Consider the following 24,997-nt stretch of genomic DNA (forward strand, 5'->3'; position numbering starts at 1 on the left):
TCATGATGGATTTCACTTTGTCTGTATCATGCACACCAACACTTCCTGCACACAAACACGTACAAAGAATGATGTCATCAGAGAATGAGACAGTGAGGAGGGGCAAATAACCACATTAACTGTCTCTGAATCGGTTGCCTCACTGGAGAGAACACCCCTCAGTCTGCCCTGTGATTGGACCGGTCCAGCACTGAGAGAGCCTCTCGCCCTGGGCTGCGTCAGGGCGTCTGACCAAGAGTTGAGGACTGTTGTGAAGGAGCCATTCGGCTGGGATAACTAGAGCTGGCAGCATGACAACATACAAATGAAGCACTGTTGTGCTGCAAACAAAGGCAAAGACATCATTATGCAGAGGCAAAGAAACACACACACATACACACAGTGAGTGATGATATGAGTGAGTAGTTACTGCACACTGTAGCAGGCAGACTAGAAAGTAATGTGGAAAGCCCTCAGTCACCATGGAAACAGCAGCATTAGAAGATCCCAGGGATTCCTCAAACCTGCACAACGCCAACACACATCCCAGCCACCTCCAACAAAACAGATACAGCACATGCCAAGATGCCTAGCTGTGCGTTAAGTAACACTTTCGTTTCCTCTCTGCGTGAGAATAAAAACTCCCGATGACGCAACCCGGGCAAAACGCCTGCGTAGTCAATGATACGATCACGACCACAGACATATTTCTAATCACTTCTGGAAGAATATATTCCTTTGAACAATAGGATTTGATAACAACAATGTTGCGAGAGCTCCCACAGAGTTATAATCAAGTTATCTATATACTGAGAAATCATCCTCCGACTCCTTCTGAACAGCACAGGCTGTCCTTCCTTTGATGCAAAAATCACTAAATCAACTGTTGATTAGTCAATGTTAAAAAATTAAACTCTAACAAATTTGTAATATTTTGAACGTAAAAATATTAAAGCATATTGCATAGTGGTGTCACATGTGAACACAGAAAAATTTGTATTTAAATGTTTGTTTATTTGCATCTTTAGTCACTTTACTCATTATATATATTAATAGCTCATTTATTTTGTGCATCTTATTGAGCTTTATTTCAGCTAATTTGTTAGAATTCTGGATAAAATAACAGGGATCTCCTAACTTATGGATTTAATAAAGTACCTACTACATATCGCTTTTAATCCAGTGTAAGCTTATTTAGGCTCCAGCCCCTCAACATATCACATAGAAATGAACATGCATAGTCGCAGTTTGAACATTTTCAAGTTTTTAGACAGCTTCTGAAACAAAAAAGCCAAATTTTGCATTAAAAAATTACATATCAATAATATAATAATTAAAACTAAAAACTAAAGTAACAAAATGTTTTTCAGTACAGTATACTCTATATAACATAGAGATGGTGTTTATCATCATGATTGCTTTCACATAGCTGCTATGTGATGACAAAGACTGAAAGTGAAAGAGAGGCTTTTTTTCTAAGTTCACATTGTAAAATCACACTGTAACTCGGAAAATGGAAATCCCTCTGTTACAGGCATAATAATACTAATGCAAAACAGTTTAAAAAGCACTTAATTACATTATTCGTTGTTATTGTTATTATTATATTAATAATAACAACAGTATTATTATTATGTAAATTATTATAATTTACGTCGCACGCAAACGTAAATTACATAACTTCTGCACTGAGGCTGGGCCGAGGAGAAGGGCGGTGAGCTGCCCTACTTACCCCCTTTTTCTCTCTTTGACCCGCCACTGTCAGCAGACTGAATGGGAAGGGCGGGGACGAGGAGGGTGTGTGTGCATGCGCGTAAGTTTGTATATTGGGGGGGGGGGATAGGAGGGGGTGTGCACGTGGTAGCTGTGGGCGGGCCCTAGCACGCGGTAGGGTGAAGCACGCCGAGAGGGGGAAGGGGAGCGGGGGGCTGGTTTGCCTGACACGTCATCTGACGGGAGAAACACAAAAAGGCAGCCTCCCCCACCCTCTACACCCCCAACCCCCTTCATCCAGTTCAGTGAGTGATCTTTACGTCGATTGACAACTAATCGGAGGTGCACGAGCCAATATGCATAAGTTCGAGCACTGATATACAAATGAGGGCCGGGGTTAGCGCGCGAGGGCCCGCCCAAGTGAGTGTCATAAGATAGCTGAGCAATGTCAGGGTATTATGTAAAGAGCAGCCTCAGCTCGCCACCGCCCTGCCGGCGCTCGACGGACAAAAACTGGGGCAAACTGATCCAGGGGAAATTTTTCATTGGAAAAATATGAAAAAATAAAATTATAATAAACCGTTTCACTGCCGATTTTACAGATTTCCAAAAGCGCACGGGGGTATTACACAGTTACAGCGCGTGTATGAGCTGAACACACACATTAAGGACTTATATGACAATCACACAATTTATAAATGGACCATGGTTAGTCACACAAAGTCTCCTGTTCCTGCCTCTCACCCACACACACGCGCTCGCGTACGGTGAGTCACTGGAGTGGTGAAACTATGACTGACACACACACTCCCGAGAGCGCGCAAAGTTGTTCGAAAAAACAACTTTAGTCGTTTCCGCATTAATGCGGGGGAGGCTGTGCAATAAGTAAGCACCTGGGGTTTGGTGGCAGTTTTCTGTGAATCCTTCTTATTTATTTTATTTTTATGTTTTTGACAGGAACCCAAACAAACGCCTCATAGGCGGATCGATTACAAATGCAACCCGCTGGTAGTAACGGGTGTCGGTTCCTCAAAAGGGAGTATGGTATTAAACACACACACTGTACACTGCCCTGCACGTTGAGCACGAACCCCCTGGTCTGCTGTTCAACTCACCACGTGTGGTCTGTTGTTGCTGCTGGGCTTGCCATTCCAGATACCTGGCCGCCTCCAGAAGCGTATCGATGCTCATTGCGCGTAAAACCTCACGGCAGGAGACCCGGTAGCCCGGGACGGAAGGAGGAAAAAGACCGAGGGAGGGGGGAGGGAGGTAAGTAGCGTCCCAGTAGTAAGCGTCGTATGCACGGTTCACACCAGCCCTCCCAAACCTTTCGTCCCTTGGGTTTCTCCTGAAAGCACACGGGCGATTTTTAATCCGGCCGAACGGAAAGTAGATCCTCGCATACGTAAAAAAATAGGATGGCAACAAGATGGCGATGCGAGCACGGGAATACACACAACAAGGCGAGTCGTGTTCTCGTTAGGACCCGCCCCTCCCGGATTACTGCCCCGCCCTGTTACTATGGCCACCCACAAAATCCGGCGACCGAAGCACTCCCCATTCCTCCGCTCTCTAATTTACCAGCTTGTTACACCTTCCATTGTTCATTTATTAACATTCCTAATGGCATGAAGTTGAATTACAAGCTCCGCGAACAAAGGGTCTCCTCGTGTAGTGGCGTTATCCCCGCGGGATTCGAGAAAGGAAACCCCCGTAGCCGTAAACGTCCCTCCATGTTTTTCTTTCCGCCGCTGGCCCGCAGCGCATGAAGCCCGATCAGGCGCCAGCCAGCCAATCAGCACTCAGAACAACAAGGCATGGTGCTGGTCCACATGGGCACCCGCCCGGCCCGAGCGCAGCTCATTTGCATGGCGAGAGCGTGACTGGCCACCCTTTCGTCTCCGGATCAGAGCTGTCAGTCAAATCACCAGGGGGCGGGACTTATCCGAGGAGAAGCAGCTGACCACAATGTACTGTGATGTACAAAATGTTACTTAATTATTATTTTTTTTAAAAACATACAAGTAGTTGCAATTATTTTCCCATAAAACCTATTTTACAGTAAATTATATTTCCTTTCTGCCATTTACCTCACTTTTTTTTAAAGTCTCATCCACGCTGTTTCTGTGCCACACACTGGAATAAAGAAAGGGGATGTTCCCTCTCTGTAGCTACATGCTCCTGCCCTTTGGTATAATAGATTTATGGCCATGTCTTTTGTTCTATAATGTATCCTTTAAGGTTCATGCAGTGTGTTTCTCTCAGGGGACCGATTAATAGAGTTATAGTGCTTGAAATATATTACAGTTACAGCGATATTTATGAATGTATGCTGTGTATGGATGCACATATGTAGAGTATGTGGCTGCATGGTAACAATCATTGATTGGACACTGCTCAGTCATATATATTCTCCACCGCACCGAGGTCTGAGAGTGTCAGCCAATCTGAAGAGCAGCTCAGAAATACATTTAGAGCTCCCATTGCCACGCAATGTGCCCTTCCTGTACATACAAACCTACTGACACCATTACGATCCACACGGTTAAGAGTCAGGTTTGTGTGGGAAAACCACAATAACAACTAGCCAGCGTAAAGTGACTGTGTGTGTGTGTGTGTGTGTGTGTGTGTGTGTGTGTGCGCGCGTGCGCGATGGGAGTCATTTAGCAACAGGCTGAGACACTATGACAGCATGCATGGACGGGAGAAAATGAATCAGGCAGAAAAAAAGGAGGGGGCTGGGGGCGAGAGTGAGACAAGAGGCCTCAGCACATGAGCTGCATGGTGAAAAAAACTATAGGAGTGTTTGCATATAGAGGGGTGGGAGGAAAGGAGGAGGAAGAAGAGGAGGGGTGACTTGAAGCGATGGTGGGGAAGGCGGGAGGGATGCGAGGAAGGCACAGGCTGACCCAGTTAGAAGTGTTGCATCATTCCTGGATCTACAGACTGGAGACCAAAAGGAAGCAACATAGGGGAAGAAAAATTACTCATATGATAGAAATTTAAACTTCTATCTGGCAAGCATCTTAGAAAATTACATTATGTCGTCAGTTAATGCTGATCACCTGAAGCGTTAAGTTTAATCTGAAACTTTATTTATAGCTTTTTGTTGTTGTTGTCGTTGTGAAGACAAAAACAACCTTTAAAAGTTATTCTATTTCCGTTTTCCATTACATTTATGTGTCCCCTGCTTACTTGCTGCTGCAAAGTGCTGGGAGGCAGCAGTTTTCGCCTCCTCATGTATGCTACCACCAGAGGGCGCCACATCCTGTAACATATCCATTTCTGAAGCTTTCCCGAACGCTCTCACCGGGCATTGCAGGGATTATAACACCGGTCACGTAAACTAAAAGGGGATTCATCTAAGCTACACTGAGCTGACACAGAAACCTATAAATTACACGAGTGCGGAGATCTTCAAATGCAGACAAATGCAGTTTACTTCTCCGTGGTTGAATCAATACTGCAGCATCTGACGTGTCTGTGTTGTACACTGACCTTGAAACCTCTCCGCACTTTCTTATCATGCCAGCTTATTTAAATCGATGCTGGCTCACAGCTCCCTGCAGCTCACTGTCTCTCTCTGTGCCATGAATCCATATCAACAGTCTCGTTACAGAACTATGTAGAAATGGGTGACCTAGAAGCAATATAAATGAGAAAGTGAGCCTTCTCCCCCGTCTCCCTTCTTCTAACCATCTCATGAAGTATTCAGCTTGCACGAGGGAGAAAGCGGGCAAAAGCCATATATGAGAGAGAGGTGGTGGGGCGGATGTAGGCCAGTGTTTCTACTCCAGTGCCTCTTTTGAGAAACGCCAGATTCAGACTGAGACAGGTTTCATTATTCTTTCATTAAATCCCACGAAGACACAATCACTGCACGAACTCGTGCAGTGATCAATCCCCATTTTGGCATTTGCACCTACCCTTTGCAGTCCTCTATAGCTAGCAGTATTTGAGTACCCTCACAGGTCTGCAGGACAGAGCAAGGTGTGGTGGTTTGCTCTTGCCATCCAGGTAACTGTTGCTAGGATACCAGGAGGCGCAGAGGAAGAGTAATTGCTGTGTGGGTGAGTGAGCAGGTGTGTGTGAGAGAGCACAGAAGTAGGCTGAGGTGCCGTACATAATTGATTAAAAAAAAAAAAGGCCCTGAACTCTTCAGTGTAAAGAACTGGACTTTAAACTACTTTACACACACACAGCACCCAAACATCTCGTTTTTAAATCACATTTTGTGTCTCTCATCTTATCTTTCATTAAAGAAAATACTCGAGATTGATCCATTCCTTCTATTTGCATCAGCAACAGTGACTATATGACCTCCTCACTGGATGGAAGTCGCCCTGAAGAGGCTGCACTGTAGCGTCAGACTAACATCAGTGCTCCTGAGCCTGATAGTTATACATAAATAATACTGGCTGTCTACAGCTGCAGTTTTTCCTCGACTGACCCATTTCTTTCTTAAGATTTTAGTCTGGCGACCTAAAGTTAGCAGACAGGCTTTAAAATCTAAGCTGACAATGTTTAGTGCTTGCCGATTTACAAGCACCAATTGCTCTCCAAGAGCCAAAATACTTTTCGGATTAAATGACGCGTATGTTACAAATAAAACCAATAGCACAAACAAGTCTCCACACAACTGGTTATTTGTGTTAAATCAATTAAAAATCCTATCAAGAAAGCACTTAAACGCCTCTTCAGCACACAGACTACAAAGCTCTTACTTTGACATGCAGACTAGCCCGCTTTTTTTGACTATTAAAAGCAACAAGTGCAGCAGTTGCAGCATCCAATCAGATGCCTTTAATATCAAACGGACTGAATAATGTGCTGAAGCATCCAAACTTGCTCTTTGAGTTCTTGTTCCTCCTCCTCAAAGAAAGCACACACACGGGCAAGTTATATTTACAGAATTTTATTATGTTGCAAACAATGACATCCAGATATATTGATACACAACTTTTACTGTGCGTGTATGTGCATTTGTGAGTGTTTGTGTGTTTGTGTGTGTGTGTAAAGAGAGCAGTGAGACCACAGAAAGCAGAATGAAAACCCTGTGTGAAGGAGCCCTCAGTGGGTTAACAAGGCAGAGATAGCGAGCAAAAAAAGAGGGCACTGGGCGATTTCTCCAGGGCGACGTACACACGCGCACAAACCTCAGGAAGAAAAAGGTGAGCCGGCTTATTTTCCTCTGTTAAACACACTTCTCGCTATGGGCTGTGTGCCTGTGCTCTCAGCAGCTTATGGATCATTAAGGTCCTGTGAGTGTCTACTAGAAAGCAAGTTTGTTAAAAGAGATGAAAGCGGCATGAATGAACACAGCGGGTGAGAAACTGCCTCCTCTCTCTCCTCTGACCATCAGAGCAGAGACGCTGGAGAGATTCTCCTGTCGTGACATACAAACACACACGCACACTCACACGACGTAAACACACATGTACATGTGCACTTGCACAAAAAAACAAAACTCATGAGATTCATCTAGGGAGCCGCAGCCTGCTTCAGTTTTTCATCTTCATTGTCAGCGTCGTCTCCTGGACAGGCTCCACTTTTCCCCACCTCCCTCACACTTTCTCCATCACCAACCACACAGTGACAGACCACAACAATGGAGGCATGGAGTAAAACAAAATTAAACTAAACCCCTCCAACAAAGAGGTGCTATTGGTATTCGTGCACTGTTAACCAGAATCCACCTAAGCCAGCACACAGATATTTACCCTTTGACCCGACGGGAAGTCATGAGAACGGTATGCAAATTTAAATTTTTTTTGTTGAATTAACCATGCAAGGATACTTCTTATTGGTTTTTTTTTTTGAGTGTGTTTATGTGTCAGAGATTGCGTGACATTTATTAAGCATACCCTACATCCAGAATAATTTACACAAAAGGACAATAGTCATCTTAATAGGGCTGGACCGATGTAGGGGAGGAGGGGGGGGGGGGGGGGGGGGGGGGAGAGAGGGCAGCGAGGAGAGGGGAAAGCGGCCTTGGTCTACTATGGTTTGAAGTGCAGAGGGTTGGGGGTGGGCACAAGGAAGAGGGTGCAGGACAGGGTTGGGCTTTAGGGGTGGAGGTTGGGGGTGATTGAGGCAATCTCAGCGGCACTCCCACACTTTGACTGTCTGATCGACACTGCCCGTCACCACGTAGGGAGCAGTCTTGTGGAAATCTGCAAGAGGGGGAAACATCTGCTCAGACACATTCAACAAGTTCACACATCACAGAGTGAGCATCAGCTCCAGCTCAGGTTACAGAGCTTCAAATACAGACAGCTTCATCTTTTGTCATATGTTATTTATTTTTAAAAAGTGCATCTCACCAAGAGAGGTAACAAAGTGTTCGTGGGCACTCAAGGTCTTCATGCAGCGTTTGTTCTTGTAGTCCCAGATCCTAATGGTCTTGTCATCAGCACAGCTTACTATGAATCTTCCTCCAGGGTGAAACAATATCCCGCGCACCCAGTTGTCATGTCCCACCTGCAGACACAAGACCGATTAGCTACCACACTCCTCACTATTCACCCACTGTGCAGCGACACTGGGACTGACACTTCCGTTACTCACCAGAGTCATGAGACAGATCCCGATGCTCACATCCCACATCTTGATCGTTTTATCTCTGGAGCCAGAGAGCAGGAAAGGCCCAGGTTTTCCACTCTTCTTATTCTATCACAAAGACAGAGATAGGACGAGGCCATTAGAAACAGTGTTTGGTTGCAGCAAAGATGACAGTGAAGTTTGGTATGTGTAAAGATTCCTTCTAAGATATGAAGAGATCATTTTTCAGCTATGACAACATGATTTAAGGCAGGATTACGCTGCTCTGTGAGTCAGTCTGAGCCTACTGAATGTTTTTGCAGAGTGCTCAAATTGTAAATGAGGGCAATAATTCTACACTATTCACTAGAATAATTATGTAGTAACTCATAAGAGAGGTTGTCTGAATCATTAATTCCTTCTTATTTACAAAACCCTGCTTTACCACACCAAAGTAAAGTGGTTTATTACAGTAACTGCGCTGCTACTGAGGCAGACACTTTCATAGAACCCAATGTACATAAACATCCTCCTGGGTCCTGCAGCTGCCATATTCACCTCTGAGCCTGTAGCTTCTAGGATGGTGGGATGAGCGCTGTCGGGGGCCCAAGCGATGCACTCTACCACATGTTCGTGTTCCCGCAACTCAGCTTTGCACTCCTTTGAGGCAACCACCCAGACGCGCACCGTCTGGTCATTGGAGCAGCTGGCAATCAACGAGCCGTCCTGATTGGGACGCACCATCCTCACCCACTCCCTATGGCCTGTAAATGTCTTCACACAGTACCTACAGAAGAAAGTACAAGGTGATCTACAGAGAGCATGTTCAACTTATCCTAAATGCATTACTACAGAGGGCTAAAACAGCATTGTTGGAATAAAGAATGAAATGTTTAAAGTTAACTTTAAATCTAGTTTAAGACCGTAAAACATGCCTCTGTCTCACTTACCCAGTGGCCACCTCCCACATCTTGATAGTCTTATCTCTGGAGGCAGATACTATATGGTCACCATTTGGCATAATAGCTACAGATGACACATTGTGATCGTGGCCTGTAGGACAAAGTCAAAAGATTAGTTGGTCTGCTCTTAATAAGGCAGATACTTCCCAAATAAGACCATCAATGTGTAAGATCTCTAAAATAAGACTACTTTTCTCCCAAAATGAATGACAAGCCTCAGGCCACAAGGCCCAGATTAAACCAGAACTTTCTGTTGTCTGTTGTGTTAACAAAATTCTCTCTCAGAAATACTCACATATTTAAATATAATTACAGTAAGATTAAAAAAAATACTGTGTAACACAAGTTACGATGGTGTAACTTAAAAGCCTTTGCAGGCGGTGTTTTGTAAATATTTCTTACCATGCATTGTTCGAATGCACTCAAAGCCCTGAAAATCCCAAAGTTTGATGCTCATATCAGCTGAACATGAAGCCAGAAGTTTTCCTGACTGGTCAAAGGAGATGTCCTGCACAGAGTCTGTGTGGCCTTTGAGGGTTCGCTCAAAGTCCCCTGCTTCATAGTCCCACACCTAAAATTACAGATGCAGGCAGTGAGGAACGCCAGTCCACAATGATCAAGAAGAACTTAATATCGAACCTAAAAACACATGCACACAAAAGTGCATGTGTATTTAATCAAAAGTGATTAAATTGGTCATTATTGGACAGAATCATGACACAGGGTTGGGTTACAAAATGTAACAAAAATACTAAAAACAGAAAACATTTCAGCCTAATTAAAAAGTATGCAATTTACTACCACAGTGTCAGTTAAATTCATTAAAACAAGAATGAACTTTGACGTTGGAAAGAAAAAGATTTGCACATTTCCCAGTGCTGTGCTCTGGGAGTGCTCCCTCTGACAACACAAGCATCACCCCATCTCCACATAGATGAGCAGTGACAAAGCAGAAAAAAATAAAACAGCGAAGGAGGGAGGAGGATGAAGGGAGGAGGATGGAGGGGGAAGTGTGCTGAAGCCGAAACGCAGAGGATAAAAAGGGAGAGCAGCCTCAGATCTGCAGTACGGCTTTGATCTAAAGGGTCAGAGCTGCAGAGGATTCGCTGTGCTGCAACAGTCTCCCTGATTTTGCTCATGAAATGCTGCTCAACACAGACACCACTGATTTGAAATTCCTCAGAGAGACATTTTCAAAAGAGTATAACTGACTTCAGATAAGGCATTTCAAAGATGTGAACAAAATGTGATGTGAACAAGAAGGGAAAAAAAAGACAGCAGCAACTTATGACAGACAAATGAATGCATAATGTATCAGAGTGACAGGTAGGACAGGTTCCAGCCCCTCAGTGACCTTGAATTAAATAAGCAGAAGAAGATGGACAAATGTGTGAATGGGCGATACAGCTGTTAATTCTCCACTTTGATATGGTGAAAAAGGAGACGTTCTATTTTTCAGTATGGAAACTACACCTTCACACTGCCCATATCTACAATGTAAAGGCTCTCCTCTAAACTTGTTTTCTCAAACTGTGATAGAAATGTAAGGACTTAACTAACCATAAAATGAATGAACTGCATGCAGGATTTGTAAGCAAGGTTCAAATGCAACTGACTGTATTTACTAATATTTTAACAGTATGCAAATGTTGTCTGGCAATACAGATGCAAACCTTAATGGTAGCATCCTCAGAAGCTGTGACCATGACCGAAAACACGGGGTGGAATATAACACGCGTGACCGGAGCACGGTGCCCACTCAAGGCGTATCTCTCTGGGGGGCGAGGGATCCACTCCTTGGGGTCGCGCTTCTGGCCCACAGACCCTCCGTGTGTCATCTCCTCTTTAGCCTCATTCAATTTTGACTCCAATTCCATCACCTGAAGTAAAGCAAGGAAAAGCAACAGGTTAAGAAATCCAGTGAGACAACACTTATCCCAATAAACAAAAAAAAGTTTTCAAATTCATTAATGCAAATAAAACTCGCTTTACCTATAGCTTCTTTGTACAGGGGGCCATGGCTAAACGCAGTTATCACTTTACATATTGCATTGTGCTTGCAAGTTTATTCCGCCATGTTAAAAATGTACAGCTAATCTCAAACGTGTTTTCATTTGTTACCTTCTTCTGTAATCTGATAACCGAGGTCCACTTCTTTTCCAACAGCCCTGCATACTTCTTATCTACTTCTTCATTCTGTGAACCAAGTAAAAGACAACAAATGTTCCCCCTCATTAAAATTACATGTGCAACTTTTTGGTCATTTCTGTGCATCAACCTCATCATACCATATCTAACTCTGCCTCTTTCTTGAAAGTGGAATACGCCTCCTCGTAGCCATTGGAACGAAGATAGTCAGCTATGGCCCGGTTTCTGACGAAAAAAAATAAAAATAAAAAAAATTACAACACCACAGTCATTTTTTTTTTGTTTTGTTTAAAGGTTTCATCTCAAGATTTAACCAACTCTTTGGAAATGCAGTTTCTGTGAAACCACTAGAGTCCAAAGCAAATTTCTGCGAGAGGAAAATTAAGTATATTGTATCATATATCACTAACATTTCTAATCTTACGTGACAAACATGAACTGAGGGCAGTTGTGCCAAATCAAACACATGTCAATAAAGTCAAGGTGATGTCGACATTTATTAAGTAGCAAGTCTACCCCAACCGAAATTCTGGTTCTTGAAAGAGGGCAGAGTGCACCCCGTCTTATGATGGGGGCTTTGGGATTCAAGTTTCACAGTTCCCCTCCCCTTAAAAGTCGGGCAGTTTGAGCAAGTGTCAGAGGAAATTCTAACCCTTCATTGAAGAAAACAAAACGTAAGGACCCGATCACTGGGAAACTGTGTTTTGTGCTGCTATGGAAACCAAAGACTTGGCACAGAAAGAGTCCTGAACACCAAGTGTGGATGACACGAAGCCCACAACCCACAAGCACATGGAAACGCATAGCGAGCATGCAAATACACACATACAGAGTTATATAAATGATTGTAAGGGCTCTTTTATAAGATGAGGGGTGAATATTTCATGAGTAAGTGAGCTAAATTTAGGCTGCAGCTTTGGGGCTACTTCGAATGTCTTATAAATCCTGTCTGCTATTGCTTTTCAACAGGATTTCCACTGATTTCTTCGTTTCGGGGTTTTTCAGACCTTTATTGCAACAAGACAGCAAAGAGAAGACAGAAAAGCTGGGAGAAAGACCAGTGGGGGACAGAAAACAAACAAACAACAACAAAAAAAACAACAACAACAAAACAAACCCCCTGCACAGTAAGTACTCTTGGGCCAGATTCAAACCTGAGCCTCTGTGTTGGTGTTATGGTATATGGGTCGCCCACTTAACTTAATAAGCATAGGGGTTTTTCAGGTTTTTCATGAGTTAAACCAGCCATGATCAAACCTGTTTTTTTTGTTTTTTTTTTCCCAACGTTCTACATTTTGAAGTCCAATGGTGAGTTAAACTCCTAAAACATGTTTAAAAATATACTTTTTGTATTGTCTGGACTGTGAGATCAGCCAGTCATTCACCACGGAAGAAGGCTGCCCACATTAAACAGCCATCACTTTGTTAAGTTCCTCCTCCTGGCACACCCCACTCATTTATTTGCTCCTGTCATGCGGGGTTATGAAATATTCACCAAGCAGCTAACAAGTGAAGCACCATAAAGCTCACATCTCTTTACACTTCCTACAATACGTTCTTGTAAGGCAGCGTTTTGTATCAGGACTAGAAAATACAAAATTTACAAAAAAAAAAGAAAAAAAAAGGCTCATTTATAGAAAGTGCCCCCCTCCCTCTCCTCAAGTCCTGTCAGTTTACATGTCCATTCTTGTTTGTATGTTTAAGAAGGCTGCATTCCTACACATTTACATCAGGGCACTCACAGTTCATCTCTTTGTCTCTGTGACAGCACCATGGTGGCTGCTGTTCACTCCCTCTCAGGGAGGTGAGGATGAGGTGATGTGGGAGGGGAGGGGGAAGTCTGGCTCGTAAGTGTCTGGTGGTGAGGTGCCCGATCCCTCAGAACTTTCTCCTCCAGGGGTGCAAAGGTGGGGAAAGTAAAGGTGCCGGGCAGAGCAAGATGATCTGGAGATACTGCCGTCACCCAAATGTCAGAATCAGGTTCCACGAGTTCTCCCAAAGGTCCAAATCTGTCTCACTGAACAGATGAGCCCATCACCTGATGAACAGAGGAGAGGGTGAAGAGCAGTGGATTAAACATACATATATGCAGTATTCAGACATACAGAAACATGGGACACATGAATTACAATCTAGAAGAATTCTCCAACAGTAAAGTCAGTGGTAAAAGAATATGAAACTTTTCAACACCACATTTTGGAGCCAACAAACTTTCCAGTATTTTTTTTAAAGCAGATTTTATTTGTGATTCCAGAATAGGAATGTGAGCAGCTAGATGTTGAAATCCTGCTGTTTGTAGTGGTGCAACGGATCAAAAGTCTCACGGTTCGGATCGGATCAGATCACGTTTTTTTTCATCACAGATTGGATGCCTCCACTCTGCCTCCTGACATCTGACCCACGTTAACACATGGACTGAACAGACACACACCCACAATGGACAACTGTACCCTCAAACACACAATAATAACATGGACTGAACCACCACTCACAACCACTAGCACTTTATATAGCCTCTGTAGAAATTATCCACATATCTCACTTATCTTAACTGCACTACTGTATAGCTCTGTGTAAATAATCATTCTGTACATTCGATAATTTTTAATCCTACAACTGTTTACAACTTGCATAGTTCCCATTTCTGTATAGCTGTATATCTCAGATTTCTGTAAAGTTATTTCATATTCTGTATAGTTTTTCATATTTATATCCTGTTCATAGCTTGTACTCACTACAGCCTGTACATACTTATAGTTATAGAATATTCACAACATACTTCATACCGTGTACATTATAACATACCATAATAGACCCATTTCTGTAATATACTCACATATCTATATTATTGCTAATATATATTGTAATATATCTATATCACTAAAGCACTTCTGGATGGATGCAAACTGCATTTCGTTGCCCTGTACCTGTGCATGTGTAATGACAATAAAGTTTAATTCTATTCTATCAATTTTCGAATCAGCAAAAAAAAAAAAAAAAAAAAAAAAAAAGACAACAAAAATTTAAGTCGCCATTTACTTATTTAAGTACTTTTTGCCTATTAAAAAACATTCAACTCAAGACTCATTCCTCGCTGTGATTTAATGAGCGGTCAAGTAACTTTAAACTTTTCCTGCTCATACATGCTTGGAGCGATCTTGTCACTGAAGTGGACGCGCGACGGGATATCATAGCGTGGCTCAAGCACGTTCATCATAGTTTAAACTAGTGCTGTCAGTGTAAATCTCGTTAAGATGACGTTAATGCCATAACTGCATTAACGTGTTAACTAGTTACCGCGGATCGCCCCGTGCGTGGGGCTGCACGGCGTCAATGCGTCAACTAGCGCATTGACTAGTTTAAACCCCCTGTTTTGCACAACAGAATACGGCCTCCCGTCTGCAGCTAAACACCCCAATAGCTTTTGTAATAGCTTTAGCCCGGTCGGACTGGGCAGCAAAGGACTGCTTAAATACCGCAAACTCCTCTGCTCCTCCACTTGGACCGCTAGCGCTGACCATAGCTATCGCTTGACAGACTGATCACGTGCACCATACACATACTTTTTTCTTCTTTTTCGAATCTTCGGATCACGTGCGTGCTGAACTGTGGAGTGGGATCGGTTCGGATTACGGATCAACCATGATCCGTTGCACCACTACTGGTTTGTTAATCAAATTACTCTAATATTTCCTGTTATTAAGATGTTCCGATGGCACTGTTCCCTCTCTGTGATGGGGAGTTGAAAACAACAACAACAAAAAAGATAGCTTATAGGTGATAACTGTGTTAATGAATGCTGTTCTGCAGTATTCTGATGTAGAACATGACTGATTGATTATACAAAGCAATGTGTTCTGCACATGCACGTGGACGTTGACCTACAAAGGTGGAACGCACACACAGTAACAAATGCAATTTGACTTTTACAGAATGCTAATCTTAAAGGTAGGGCTGCTCGATTATGGCAAAAATGATGATCACGATTATTTTCACTGAAATTGAGATCGCGATTATTTGACGATATTTATTTAACCCTTTAAGACCTACTATAGAACCAAGTCCGCCAGAGCTCATATTATTTTTTTTACATGTTGTAGTGCCGTTTGTGGGAGCATTTCAATTTGCTATGCAACTGTTATAGCCCATATTTTAATAATATGTATGCATTAAGTCCATAGTAACTACATTAATTGCAAAAAAGTGCAATAAACTACAAAAAAATTGAAAATCGTTTTTGTTTTTTTACATGTATTTCTACTTGGAGAAATTTAAGAGGTTTATCCCTCAAAACTTTAAATACAAAAAAGTTGCAAAAAATAGTTTACAACAACAGGAAATTTATTTTGAGTGTATTCATAGTTTTATTTTGGAGATACACCAATTTTTATATACTGCAGGAAAAACAAAAAAACAATCCTATGATGCAAATTTGCAAAGAAAACAGCATGTGCATCAAAATAAACTATTTCCAGCAGTGCAATTTGAGTTCTAAGCATCCCAGCAACTATTCAGAAAGGTCAAACATGACCAGTATAGGCTTTTAAGGCCTACAAGTAAAAAACTACAATTTCCGCGAAAATGACGTCACTTCCGGTTTCGGCCAGGAAATGGCGGACATACAGTTCGCGCTGACGTCTGTTTCACTGTGGGAAGTGTTACGAACAGCTGATAGGAACGGCAAAGCGTGTTTCTGGAATATTGTGTTTTTGTTCCTGCAAGAGCTTTTTATGCAGTTTTTGCAAAGTTTTATGTGGAAGGAAACTGCGACCGAGGACAAGCTGATGGCATCAGATGTAAGTACAACTCCTCTGGTTTCATATGCAAAACAAATTATTGCGCTAGCTTACACGGTTCCGGTTCTACAGGGATTTAAAAATAGTTACACAACACGGAGCGTGCTGCTCTGACCGGCTTTAAAGGGTTAACAATGACTTTAAAAAATAATATAAAATAGTGTGCAACACCACTGAAGTTTTTTTACCTCTCTTTTCAACCAGCGGCAGTCACTCTCCTCTCCAAATAACTTCTGCTTAGCTTTCCGGGCTTCCCTCGGGTCCTCTTAATCAGCGGTCTCCAACCGTTTTTGCGCCCGACAATATTTTCACGGACCGGCCTTTAAGGTGTCGCGGATAAATGAGGGAGGGGCTAATAATCGGCTCAGTCATTTTTAATGATCGTTGAAAGCCCAGATCGTAATCGTGATTAAAATTCGATTAATTGAGCAGCCCTACTTAAAGGCGCAATTTAGTACAGTGGAACCCCGACTTACGAAATTAATCTGTTCCCGAGGGTCTTTCGTAACTCGAAAATCTTTGTAAGTCGAAGCACCCATTGCGCGTTTTGAGTGAGGCGATGCTGAACGATAGGCTATAGGCTAATTGCTAACTAGAACAACGTCGTTCAAGTGGAACCGCGAAGCGCAAGTACGGAAGCCAAGGGGTTGTCACATGATTTGGAAGGCATTGTAGGCTCAGCCAATCAGAGCCAGCAGATTTCATTACTCGGGCATTTTGCCATAACATGGGCAGAAATACTGTCGTTCAGTGCCTTCGTAACTTGAATTTTTCGTGAAACGGGGTATTCGTAAGTCGGGGTTCCACTGTATAACTTTTTTCCTTTTGGACCACTTGATTTACTAGTCTTTTAAACAACTGGTTCAATGCATGCAGTTTTTATGTCCCGATAACCACAGAAATGATTTTTGGTATTCATTTATCTTTATTTTACATGGAAGTCCCACTGAAATCAAATCTCTTTGACATGACCAAGGTAACAGCCATACAAACTCAAAATACAATAAAATCAAATATAATGTAAAATGCGAGAGAGTATAGGATATACTATATACACTGGTGTGCACATAAGTGGTCCACAGGTGCGCATGGATTAACCCCAGACACTGACAGAGGACCATAAGAGCATGTTGCCCTTGTTTATGTCACAGTCTGCTGCATTGTTCTCATCCACTTCACCCTTTAGACCGCCTTAAGATAAATGAAAACTGCAAGGTGCCTCACTGGAAACTGTTCATAATAATATTTATATTTTACAGATGAGCATCTGCTTAAAACGGAAGCATTCAACCACTGCAAACATTTAGCCTGTAATATCCTAGAAGGAGCTCCTCTCTCCTGCCTGCAAACATGATGACTGACTGAGATGACAGGACAGAGCAAATGATTTTAGCTGATCTCATCTCTCACCATGGTGTAAAAACAGCGATTTGACCAAACATACCATGCTCCATCTATTACAGAACCAAGACAATCTCTGTTACTTCTGCACCTGCCCGACACTTCTGAACATCACCATTAAGGAGAAAATACTTTAAAAGAACACACAGGCAAAAGTTATTGCAAATAAATAATAATTGAAGAACGGTATAAAATTCACAAACACCTTTTTAAATCTTCTAAGTTATTACACTGAGAGGCAAATGTGTTTAGTTACAAGGTTAGGACAAAAGGAACTCATGCGGGGGCGATTTGTTTGCAACCTTCCATTCTCTTAAATTAAATTTTTTTTTTAAATAAAATAAAATACAAAAATTCTTTTAATGAGTTTTCTACACAAAGATATAAACAAATAAAAAAGGAAAACCATACACACTTATTAGTAGGGGTGCAACGATACACAAAATTCACGGTTCGGTTCGGTTCGATACTTTGGTGTCACGGTTCGATATTTTTTCGATACAAAAAAATGTTCATGCCTTTTTAATTTGTCATTTATTAAAATTATAAATATATATTTTAACTCAAAAGTACAGTTTTTAAATTTAACCCTAACCCTTGTGCGTGTTTTTTATTTTGACAGCGAATGCGCACCTGTGGACCACTTTTGTGCAGCCCTGGTTATTTAGCTCGTCATATTGCAGCCACAGAAATTCTTTTGTCCATGAAACCATAAAGCTGCACTTTCTTTTTGCCTTATAGTCTGATTTGTCATAACTTCTCCGTTTTGTGGTAAGCTTTTCTTTGGCTGTCACTTCTTCACCCTGACCTGTCTTGTTTGGCTCAGCAGAACTGAAATGCTTTTACACACTCACTCACATAAGCTCAGCGATTCTCTGCGCGATCAACCTCTCACATGTTTAAGCTTGCTGCGGGAGATTTCACTTGTCATGTTTGCATAGTAAGCTAACGATTAATAAGACGATGTCAGAGGAATTGGTGCGCAAATTATCATCACTCACAGATCAGTGCTGTCGCTCTCTATACACAGTTCGCACGATTGCAAAGTGAAAGCAAAAAAACAAGCGCAAATTCAAACGCGATTTCAATATGTCACATATTGACAGTGGCTCACCGATGCCAATGACATAATTACCCAGCTACATTTCTGAAAGAATGCAAAAGCATTGACATATATTTTTCCTTCCTACAATAGCCCGACGGGCAGGGTAGCCCGACTGAAAAAAATCGCTAGCCCCAGGACGTCAGGCTAGCGATATTGCAAGCCCTGTATCTGATTGAGGAATCATGCATCTTTGGAAAAGAGAGTTTATTACAGAGAAATGTCTCTTTCCAAAATAAAAGCTATACTATCCGCTTCTTCTGGGCTATATTCTCAGCAGCATAAGGAGAATCATGTGCTAACAGCTGTCTAAATGACTCGGCTAAAGTTAGTAGCATGCTTGTTGTTTTTGTCTTTGCACTAGTAGAGCTGGGCGATAGAACGATAACGATATGTATCGCGATATAACTTTTACTCGATAGAGAAATTAAGCTACCGCGATAGACCTCGCCGCTCTTGTCCTCAAAAAAAAAAAAAAAAAAAAAAAAAAGGTCAGCCAATCCAAATTAAGTAGCGCAGAGCCGAACCAATCACAGCCGCAGCGTCACGTCGCGTGACTTGTTACGTACAGCACAAGTGCCAAGCCGCACGTGTGTTTGTTTGGGAAGCAGCCAGCGGGTAATGGAGCCAGCGCGTAATGGAGGAAATGAGTGTGCCGACTACAAAAATCAACCGAGCGTGACCGAAGAGAAAACAGATGATGGTTCCAATGCCGGAGAGATTGTCAAACGGAAGAGCCATAGAAGTTCCGTAGTGTGAAGGTATTTCGGCTATTTCAAGTCTGACAAAAATAGAGTAGCGTGCACTGTAAATTGTGCCGAAAGCAAGTCTGGAAATACAATAAACTGGTGCATGCGTCACACTGTGCGCCACGTTATTGTTTCGGTGAAATGAATTTCTACAATACTGTTACTGTTAATTCTACTCTCTGCAGTGTTTAAATGCTTACATATACACACAGTTACTGTCCCTCCACACTTACGACTCGGTTCTGCTTCTATGCCCCAGCTTTGTTTACTTTTTCCCACCGAGGCTTCTAGACTTCTGATTGGCCAATATTTCTGCACGGTTAGGAATCTAGCGCCACCTGCTGCTTTGGCATGTTCATAGCAGCGTTTTCCTTCATTTCTGCCTTTATGTGTGGACGGGATTATTTTTTTAAAACGAAAACGGAAAATCTCCGTTTTCAAAAATACCCGTGTACGCGTGGACGTGGACAGTCTCTGACTGGAAGCGCTAATTCGTCATTCGGCTTTTGTCAGACTAAAGTAACTGTTAAAACTGTTTGAAAAGCTCAGCTATACAACAAGGAGAGATTGAGAATTTCCTTTTAGTTCTCAGTTTATTTGATATTGACAAAAGTTAGTCAGTTTTGTCTGTTCTTCTGTAAAACAAACTAAGATTTATTTTTAGAATTAATATTTTGTTTCTAAGTGGAATTGACAATTTAGTCTGTTTCGTTTGTTCTGTTTTGAAACTTAAACGCTTTAGCGGCTGCCTTTTGTGTAGTTTGCAATATTTGCCTTTATTTATCTGAAAAAGTCTCATGTTCCTTAAGTACATCTACCCTGTTGAACTTATTATGGGAAATAAATATTTAAATAAAAACAAGCTGCTGATTATTTCACATTTTACTTGTGAACAACGGCACATTTAAATCTTACAAATATAGTTATTTGGCTTATATCGTGATAGATATCGTTATCGCCTGAAATGAAAAAAACATATCGTGATATGAAAAAATCTCATATCGCCCAGCTCTATGCACTAGGATGATGTAAATGTGCAGTCATATTCGTTGTGTTCCCACTAGTGCTTTCAGGTTAATCTCGTTGAAATGACCTTAACACCACAACACGGCAAATCTCCGTTAACGAGCTACCGCCGACCGCCCCGTGCATGGGGCTAGACGGCCAACACGTTAACGAGCTAACTGCGCTAACACACTAGTTCCCACCCATGTAATTGAGCATTGCATGGCACATCCAACATACTGTTTTACTTTAGTCCATGACTCGCTTACCTTCAGGGTCATACGTCACATGAAAACCAAAATAATTCCAAACGCCAGATCTGAATGAGGGTGGGGGAGGTGCCCTGCGCTCTTCCTTCTGACTATGCTGTCTGTGTTGAGCGCTCAGTGGATCTGCGCTCGACAGTGCAGCCTAGGCGGAGTAGTCGAACGCAGATTCACTGAGCGCTCAACACAGACAGCATCGTCAGAAGGAAAGTTGATAAAATAAATTACAAATGTTGTATTGTTCGATACATATGCGTACCGAACCGAAAGCACTGTATCGAACGGTTCAATATCGATACGAATATCGTTGCACCCCTACTTATTAGTGTATGAACATAACTGCTTATTTTCTAGTTAGAAACCGGGTGTTGTATCATTTGTAAACATTCACATAATCATTAAGCTATTAGAAACATGTTTATGCAACATTTGTTTATGCAACATTTTTTTAAGACACACCTCTATTTCTACCACTAACTAGCCTCTACGTGTGAATTCATGAAGTTTATGAATGCAGCTTGCTAACCAACTTCAGTAGCACTGGATAATAACTTCATAGTCTCATTCAAATATGTCAACTTATGGCTTGAAGAAACCAGGTGGCTGAAAAAGCACCAACACTGAAGCTTCAAAATGTGTAGTCCAAACTCAGTGGGTGGATACAACCATCTTTTATACCATCTATTATTCTCCCTCACTTTTCCCAAGATCTGGTTCGAGGTATAACAGAATGACCAATGGGTAACTTCATGGTCGCGGGTCCATTTTTTCATACTGTCTGATACACAGAAGTAGCTAGAGAACAATTCAAAGAACCAACCCAATAATTAGTTAAGTGCATTTATGCAATCCTATAATCACAGGATTTAAGATTTTGATTTTTCATGGCTGAGCTTACAATAACAAGGGGGAAAGACAGCGTCCCTTTTCTTCTGTCTTCAAAACACACAGTTCCTACAGTGCAGGATTCTTTTTTTTTTTTTTTTTTTACAATTATAGAAAGAAGGAACCTTTAAAAAGAAAAGTCAAATTAAACAACCTTGTGATTGTCCATAGGTGTGCAGCCATGGGTCACAGCAGCCAGCAACTGACTGTGGAAGATTTAAAGAATATCTGAGAAATGACACTTCTATATTCTAGATACTTGGTGATTTCTGCAAGCAATTGATTGTGCATTTACATAAAAAGAATATAATCATACTATGATATTGCCCAATGTGATTTAATTGCTCTAAACCTTTATTATTAAACCAATGCCAACGTCTTTAGATGGACAAACAAGCCAACGTGGTGTCATCGGCACATTATCCATGAGGCGATCAGTAGAGTGTACACAGCATACCGAACACTTTCAATTTAGCAGTCAGTGAAAAGGACAGAGATGTCCTCCCATCTTGCTCCCGATGCTCATCGTTATCCACAAAGCTCTTCACGCCTCTCACCAAGAGCTACAAATGTACCCATGAAATACTCTCAAACCGTGAAGGTGAAAGATGACTAAGCCCCCATTAAGACTACAATAACAGGCAGTGATGTCAGCTACGCCTCAGCTCCTCCCGACTCAAATACGCGTTATGTTCAGTTTAACAAGCAACATGCACAGGTGACCCAGACCTTACCGCACTTGTCAAATAATCGCACCGCTATCTAAGCGGTGTAGAAATTCATTACTAATTGTAATGATGCAATCATGAGAATAATTTCACTGAACCTGCTAGGCACTCCTACATTCCCTATCTTCTTATCAACCAAACTACTTTACAATGATAAGGCAAGATTTTACACAGGCTCAAAATAGGACTTTGCAGAAGGAGACTACATACGTGAGCAAGACTAGTCCAAATACAGTTAAGGCCAACGTCTCAGCTGCCCTACTTAAAAGACGTCTATGCATTTCCCTGTTATTTCTCGTCACTTCACACACCAAAATCTATTCTATTTTACAACCAAGTAAATTAATCACCATTTACAAAAAAATTATAACAATGAATGTCTGTGAAGGTTCTCAGTCATCCAGGTCATCGTAGTCAAAGGAGCTTGACAATGAATAATAAAACTCTAAATTCTCTATCCTGGGTAATTTTGTGTTGGAAGACAACCAAAGACTCCTTTTTTCAACTTCAAAGTATAGACAGAGGGGGAAAAAAAAAAAAAAAAAAAAAAAACTCTGCACATTATAAAACAGGAAAATAAAATACACTGGATAAACTGAATCAAAAGCATGACCCTAAAAACTGACTTGGCATGGTTTGTAGACAATTTAAACAATCACATTTTTTTTATTTGTTTGTTTGAAATTTGTTTAAAATAAAGACTTCCAGAAAGGTTTGGGTTCTTCACTTAAGCTATTAGTTATACACCATAATAAAAGAGCCTACAGGCAGAGATTAGAAACAGAACTAATCATGCCTTTTTAACTCCTTGATAAAATGTACAGCCTGTGGGTACACGTGTCTCGACTGAGTTTATGACTAGACAGAGGGGCATATGTTGTTTTGTTATTTAGATAAGACATAATTTCACAATGTTTACATGCAGACCCAATGAAACAAAAAGGTGACAAAAACCAACCAAACCCATTAGTATTTGCTCTGTTCGTGTCAAACTGCTGAGCAATGCCCCTCCTTATGGATGACCTTCAGGCCAAACAAGTCCCTTCTTGCACAGACTAAAGCATATAGCAATGTTTGCTTACTAACCAAACATCATGACAAAGCAATCTGTTTTATTCCACTTGCAAGCCCTGATACTTAAGATTTCCTTAATTATGTCATTTAAGTTTATTCTATTAGTCTAGAACTTCAGCTTAAAAGTTATTCTCACGACCAAAGTGCTGCCAACAGTCACAGCCCATGACATAAAAAATCCAAACTATTTAACAATCTTAAAAATGGTACCAAAAATACCCAAACAACTACAACAAAAACCTGCATATTAATAGATGCAGGCATCTCAAACATATTATAAACAAATCAGAAATGCATGCATAAATGTAGCACTGAATTGAACCTTTACCTTAGTATATAAAATATAATTTCACGCTATAAGATGGACAGTCTAATGAACAAGCACTGGCCTTCGCGTTCCGTGTTATGCAATAGCAACTGGTAGACAAATCAATAATGATTCAATTAGCAAAATTGGGCTTAGAAGACAGTTTTGTGCACAGCAATTTAAATCTGCATAGTATTTTTCCATCAGACTCCACTCTGAATGTAATTCCTAAAATGCAGGTTTAAATATGGAGGAAAACTACCAAATGTCCCAAGACTGCTTCATGTATTACAAATCATAGACGAGTTTTAAAATCTGGATAGGGTGACGTCTTTCTAAGCCTCTGTGGCCACAAGGGCAAAGTTGCAGTACAGCCTCAGCAACGCCCTTTCCAGCTAGCGTTAGCTTAGCACGACAAGTGCACCAAGTCCGCTAATAACCACACGCTGGATTCCTGGATCACCACACCGTCAACATAACAAAATATACAAAGGGCGTCTGTCCACACCAACGAAGAGCTAAAACATCCAGCCGCTTGTTTGACAAAAAATAACTGCTACCCGATATATGTGAAGGCGGAGAGGGTATGAGCCCCAAGTTTGGGATGTTATTGCCAATATTCCCAATACGAGACAACACAAAAGGCTTCAACTTTCAGAATTCAGAACCTTAATTTAGGCGTTTTCCAGCCGCATCAGATCCTTTGCAGCTGACCGTGAGAAATATGACAGCACCCAGGTTAGCTTAGCCGGCTAGCACACCACGTTAGCTCATCCGAACTTCCATAAATAGGCGTAGCTAACGTTAGCTCGATCTACAGGGAGGGTTCACAACAAGCGCCCAGATGCAAGTCATGCATAGTCCGAGAGTCGCGACACTTGCTTTTAAAAATCCCAGTCACACTCGGGGGCGTTGAATAACCTCACCGTGAGACTGTCTCAACGTTCAACCTCCGAGTCGATGATCTTATGCGGGCGAACTTTTGCCACTTAGCTTAGCTCTCGGCCTCTCCGCCATTTTGAGGTTGGAACGGGAAAGCGCAGACACTGCAGGCAATTCGTCGTCAAAATAACAAGTCTCACTAAGTGCCAAAACAAAAATACACATTTGTTACAACTAATAACTTACCATAAGGCAAATCTCATTCTCATATCTTCTTTCCTGGCCCGAGCATGCGACGGAATACCCTGGTTTTGATGTGATAATGGGACTTTTCGCATCACCCGGCACGGACGGCCAGATTTTTCTCCTCTTGGTACCACCGCATTCGCCCGACCCAGCTAACGGTCGCGGTTGGATATCGGGAGCGCGCACGTTCACATGAATGGTGGCGCGCAGCGTA

At 41.8% G+C, this 24,997-nt stretch overlaps 2 protein-coding genes and 1 long non-coding RNA gene across 4 annotated transcripts in view; all 3 read right to left on the reverse strand.

The window, feature by feature from the left end:
* mntb (MAX network transcriptional repressor b) overlaps positions 1–3,170 on the reverse strand; it is a 20,069-nt gene extending 16,899 nt beyond the window's left edge. Inside the window, exon 1 of the mRNA XM_085470525.1 lies at positions 2,808–3,170. Within this exon, the coding sequence (XP_085326651.1) occupies positions 2,808–2,883 (76 nt within the window). The 5' untranslated portion in view covers positions 2,884–3,170. The remainder of the gene's footprint in view (positions 1–2,807) is intronic.
* Positions 3,171–4,549: 1,379 nt separating this feature from the next.
* LOC146700364 (uncharacterized) lies at positions 4,550–5,704 on the reverse strand. Its single transcript, XR_014922555.1, has 3 exons — positions 5,619–5,704; positions 5,191–5,332; positions 4,550–4,638 (listed from the first exon to the last, which is right to left on the reverse strand). It is a non-coding gene; the product is annotated as an uncharacterized LOC146700364 (long non-coding RNA).
* An 887-nt stretch (positions 5,705–6,591) lies between these two features.
* On the reverse strand, positions 6,592–24,959 carry LOC146700365 (lissencephaly-1 homolog A-like). 2 transcript variants are annotated; one of them, XM_085470528.1, is made up of 11 exons: positions 24,784–24,959; positions 13,085–13,380; positions 11,483–11,567; positions 11,316–11,390; positions 10,868–11,074; positions 9,597–9,765; positions 9,183–9,285; positions 8,791–9,019; positions 8,260–8,361; positions 8,016–8,172; positions 6,592–7,865 (listed from the first exon to the last, which is right to left on the reverse strand). In XM_085470528.1, the coding sequence occupies exons 2-11, from the start codon at positions 13,114–13,116 to the stop codon at positions 7,792–7,794; spliced, it is 1,233 nt and encodes a 410-aa protein (XP_085326654.1). In that variant the 5' UTR covers positions 13,117–13,380; positions 24,784–24,959; the 3' UTR covers positions 6,592–7,791. The 2 variants fall into 2 exon arrangements, with proteins under 2 accessions (XP_085326654.1, XP_085326655.1); XM_085470529.1 differs by lacking the exon at positions 24,784–24,959 and adding an exon at positions 24,582–24,657.
* Between the last annotated feature and the right edge of the window lie 38 nt (positions 24,960–24,997).

This window comes from Copadichromis virginalis, linkage group LG10 (genome assembly GCF_057382275.1).
Source record: "Copadichromis virginalis isolate Kocher_CV1m ecotype Utaka linkage group LG10, C_Virginalis_male_GT1.1, whole genome shotgun sequence".
NCBI classification, from domain to species: domain Eukaryota; kingdom Metazoa; phylum Chordata; class Actinopteri; order Cichliformes; family Cichlidae; genus Copadichromis; species Copadichromis virginalis.

What these genes read in the sequence shown, in the direction of transcription:
- LOC146700365 (XM_085470528.1), bottom strand. Translation starts at nt 13,116, where the DNA reads ATGGTGCTGTCACAGAGACAAAGAGATGAACT. An exon ending in ATGTGGGAGGTGGCCACTGG is followed by an intron (nt 9,020 to 9,182) that starts GTAAGTGAGACA and finishes TTTCTTCTGTAG; the next exon opens with GTACTGTGTGAAGACATTTA. An exon ending in ACACTTTGTTACCTCTCTTG is followed by an intron (nt 7,866 to 8,015) that starts GTGAGATGCACT and finishes CCCCTCTTGCAG; the next exon opens with ATTTCCACAAGACTGCTCCC.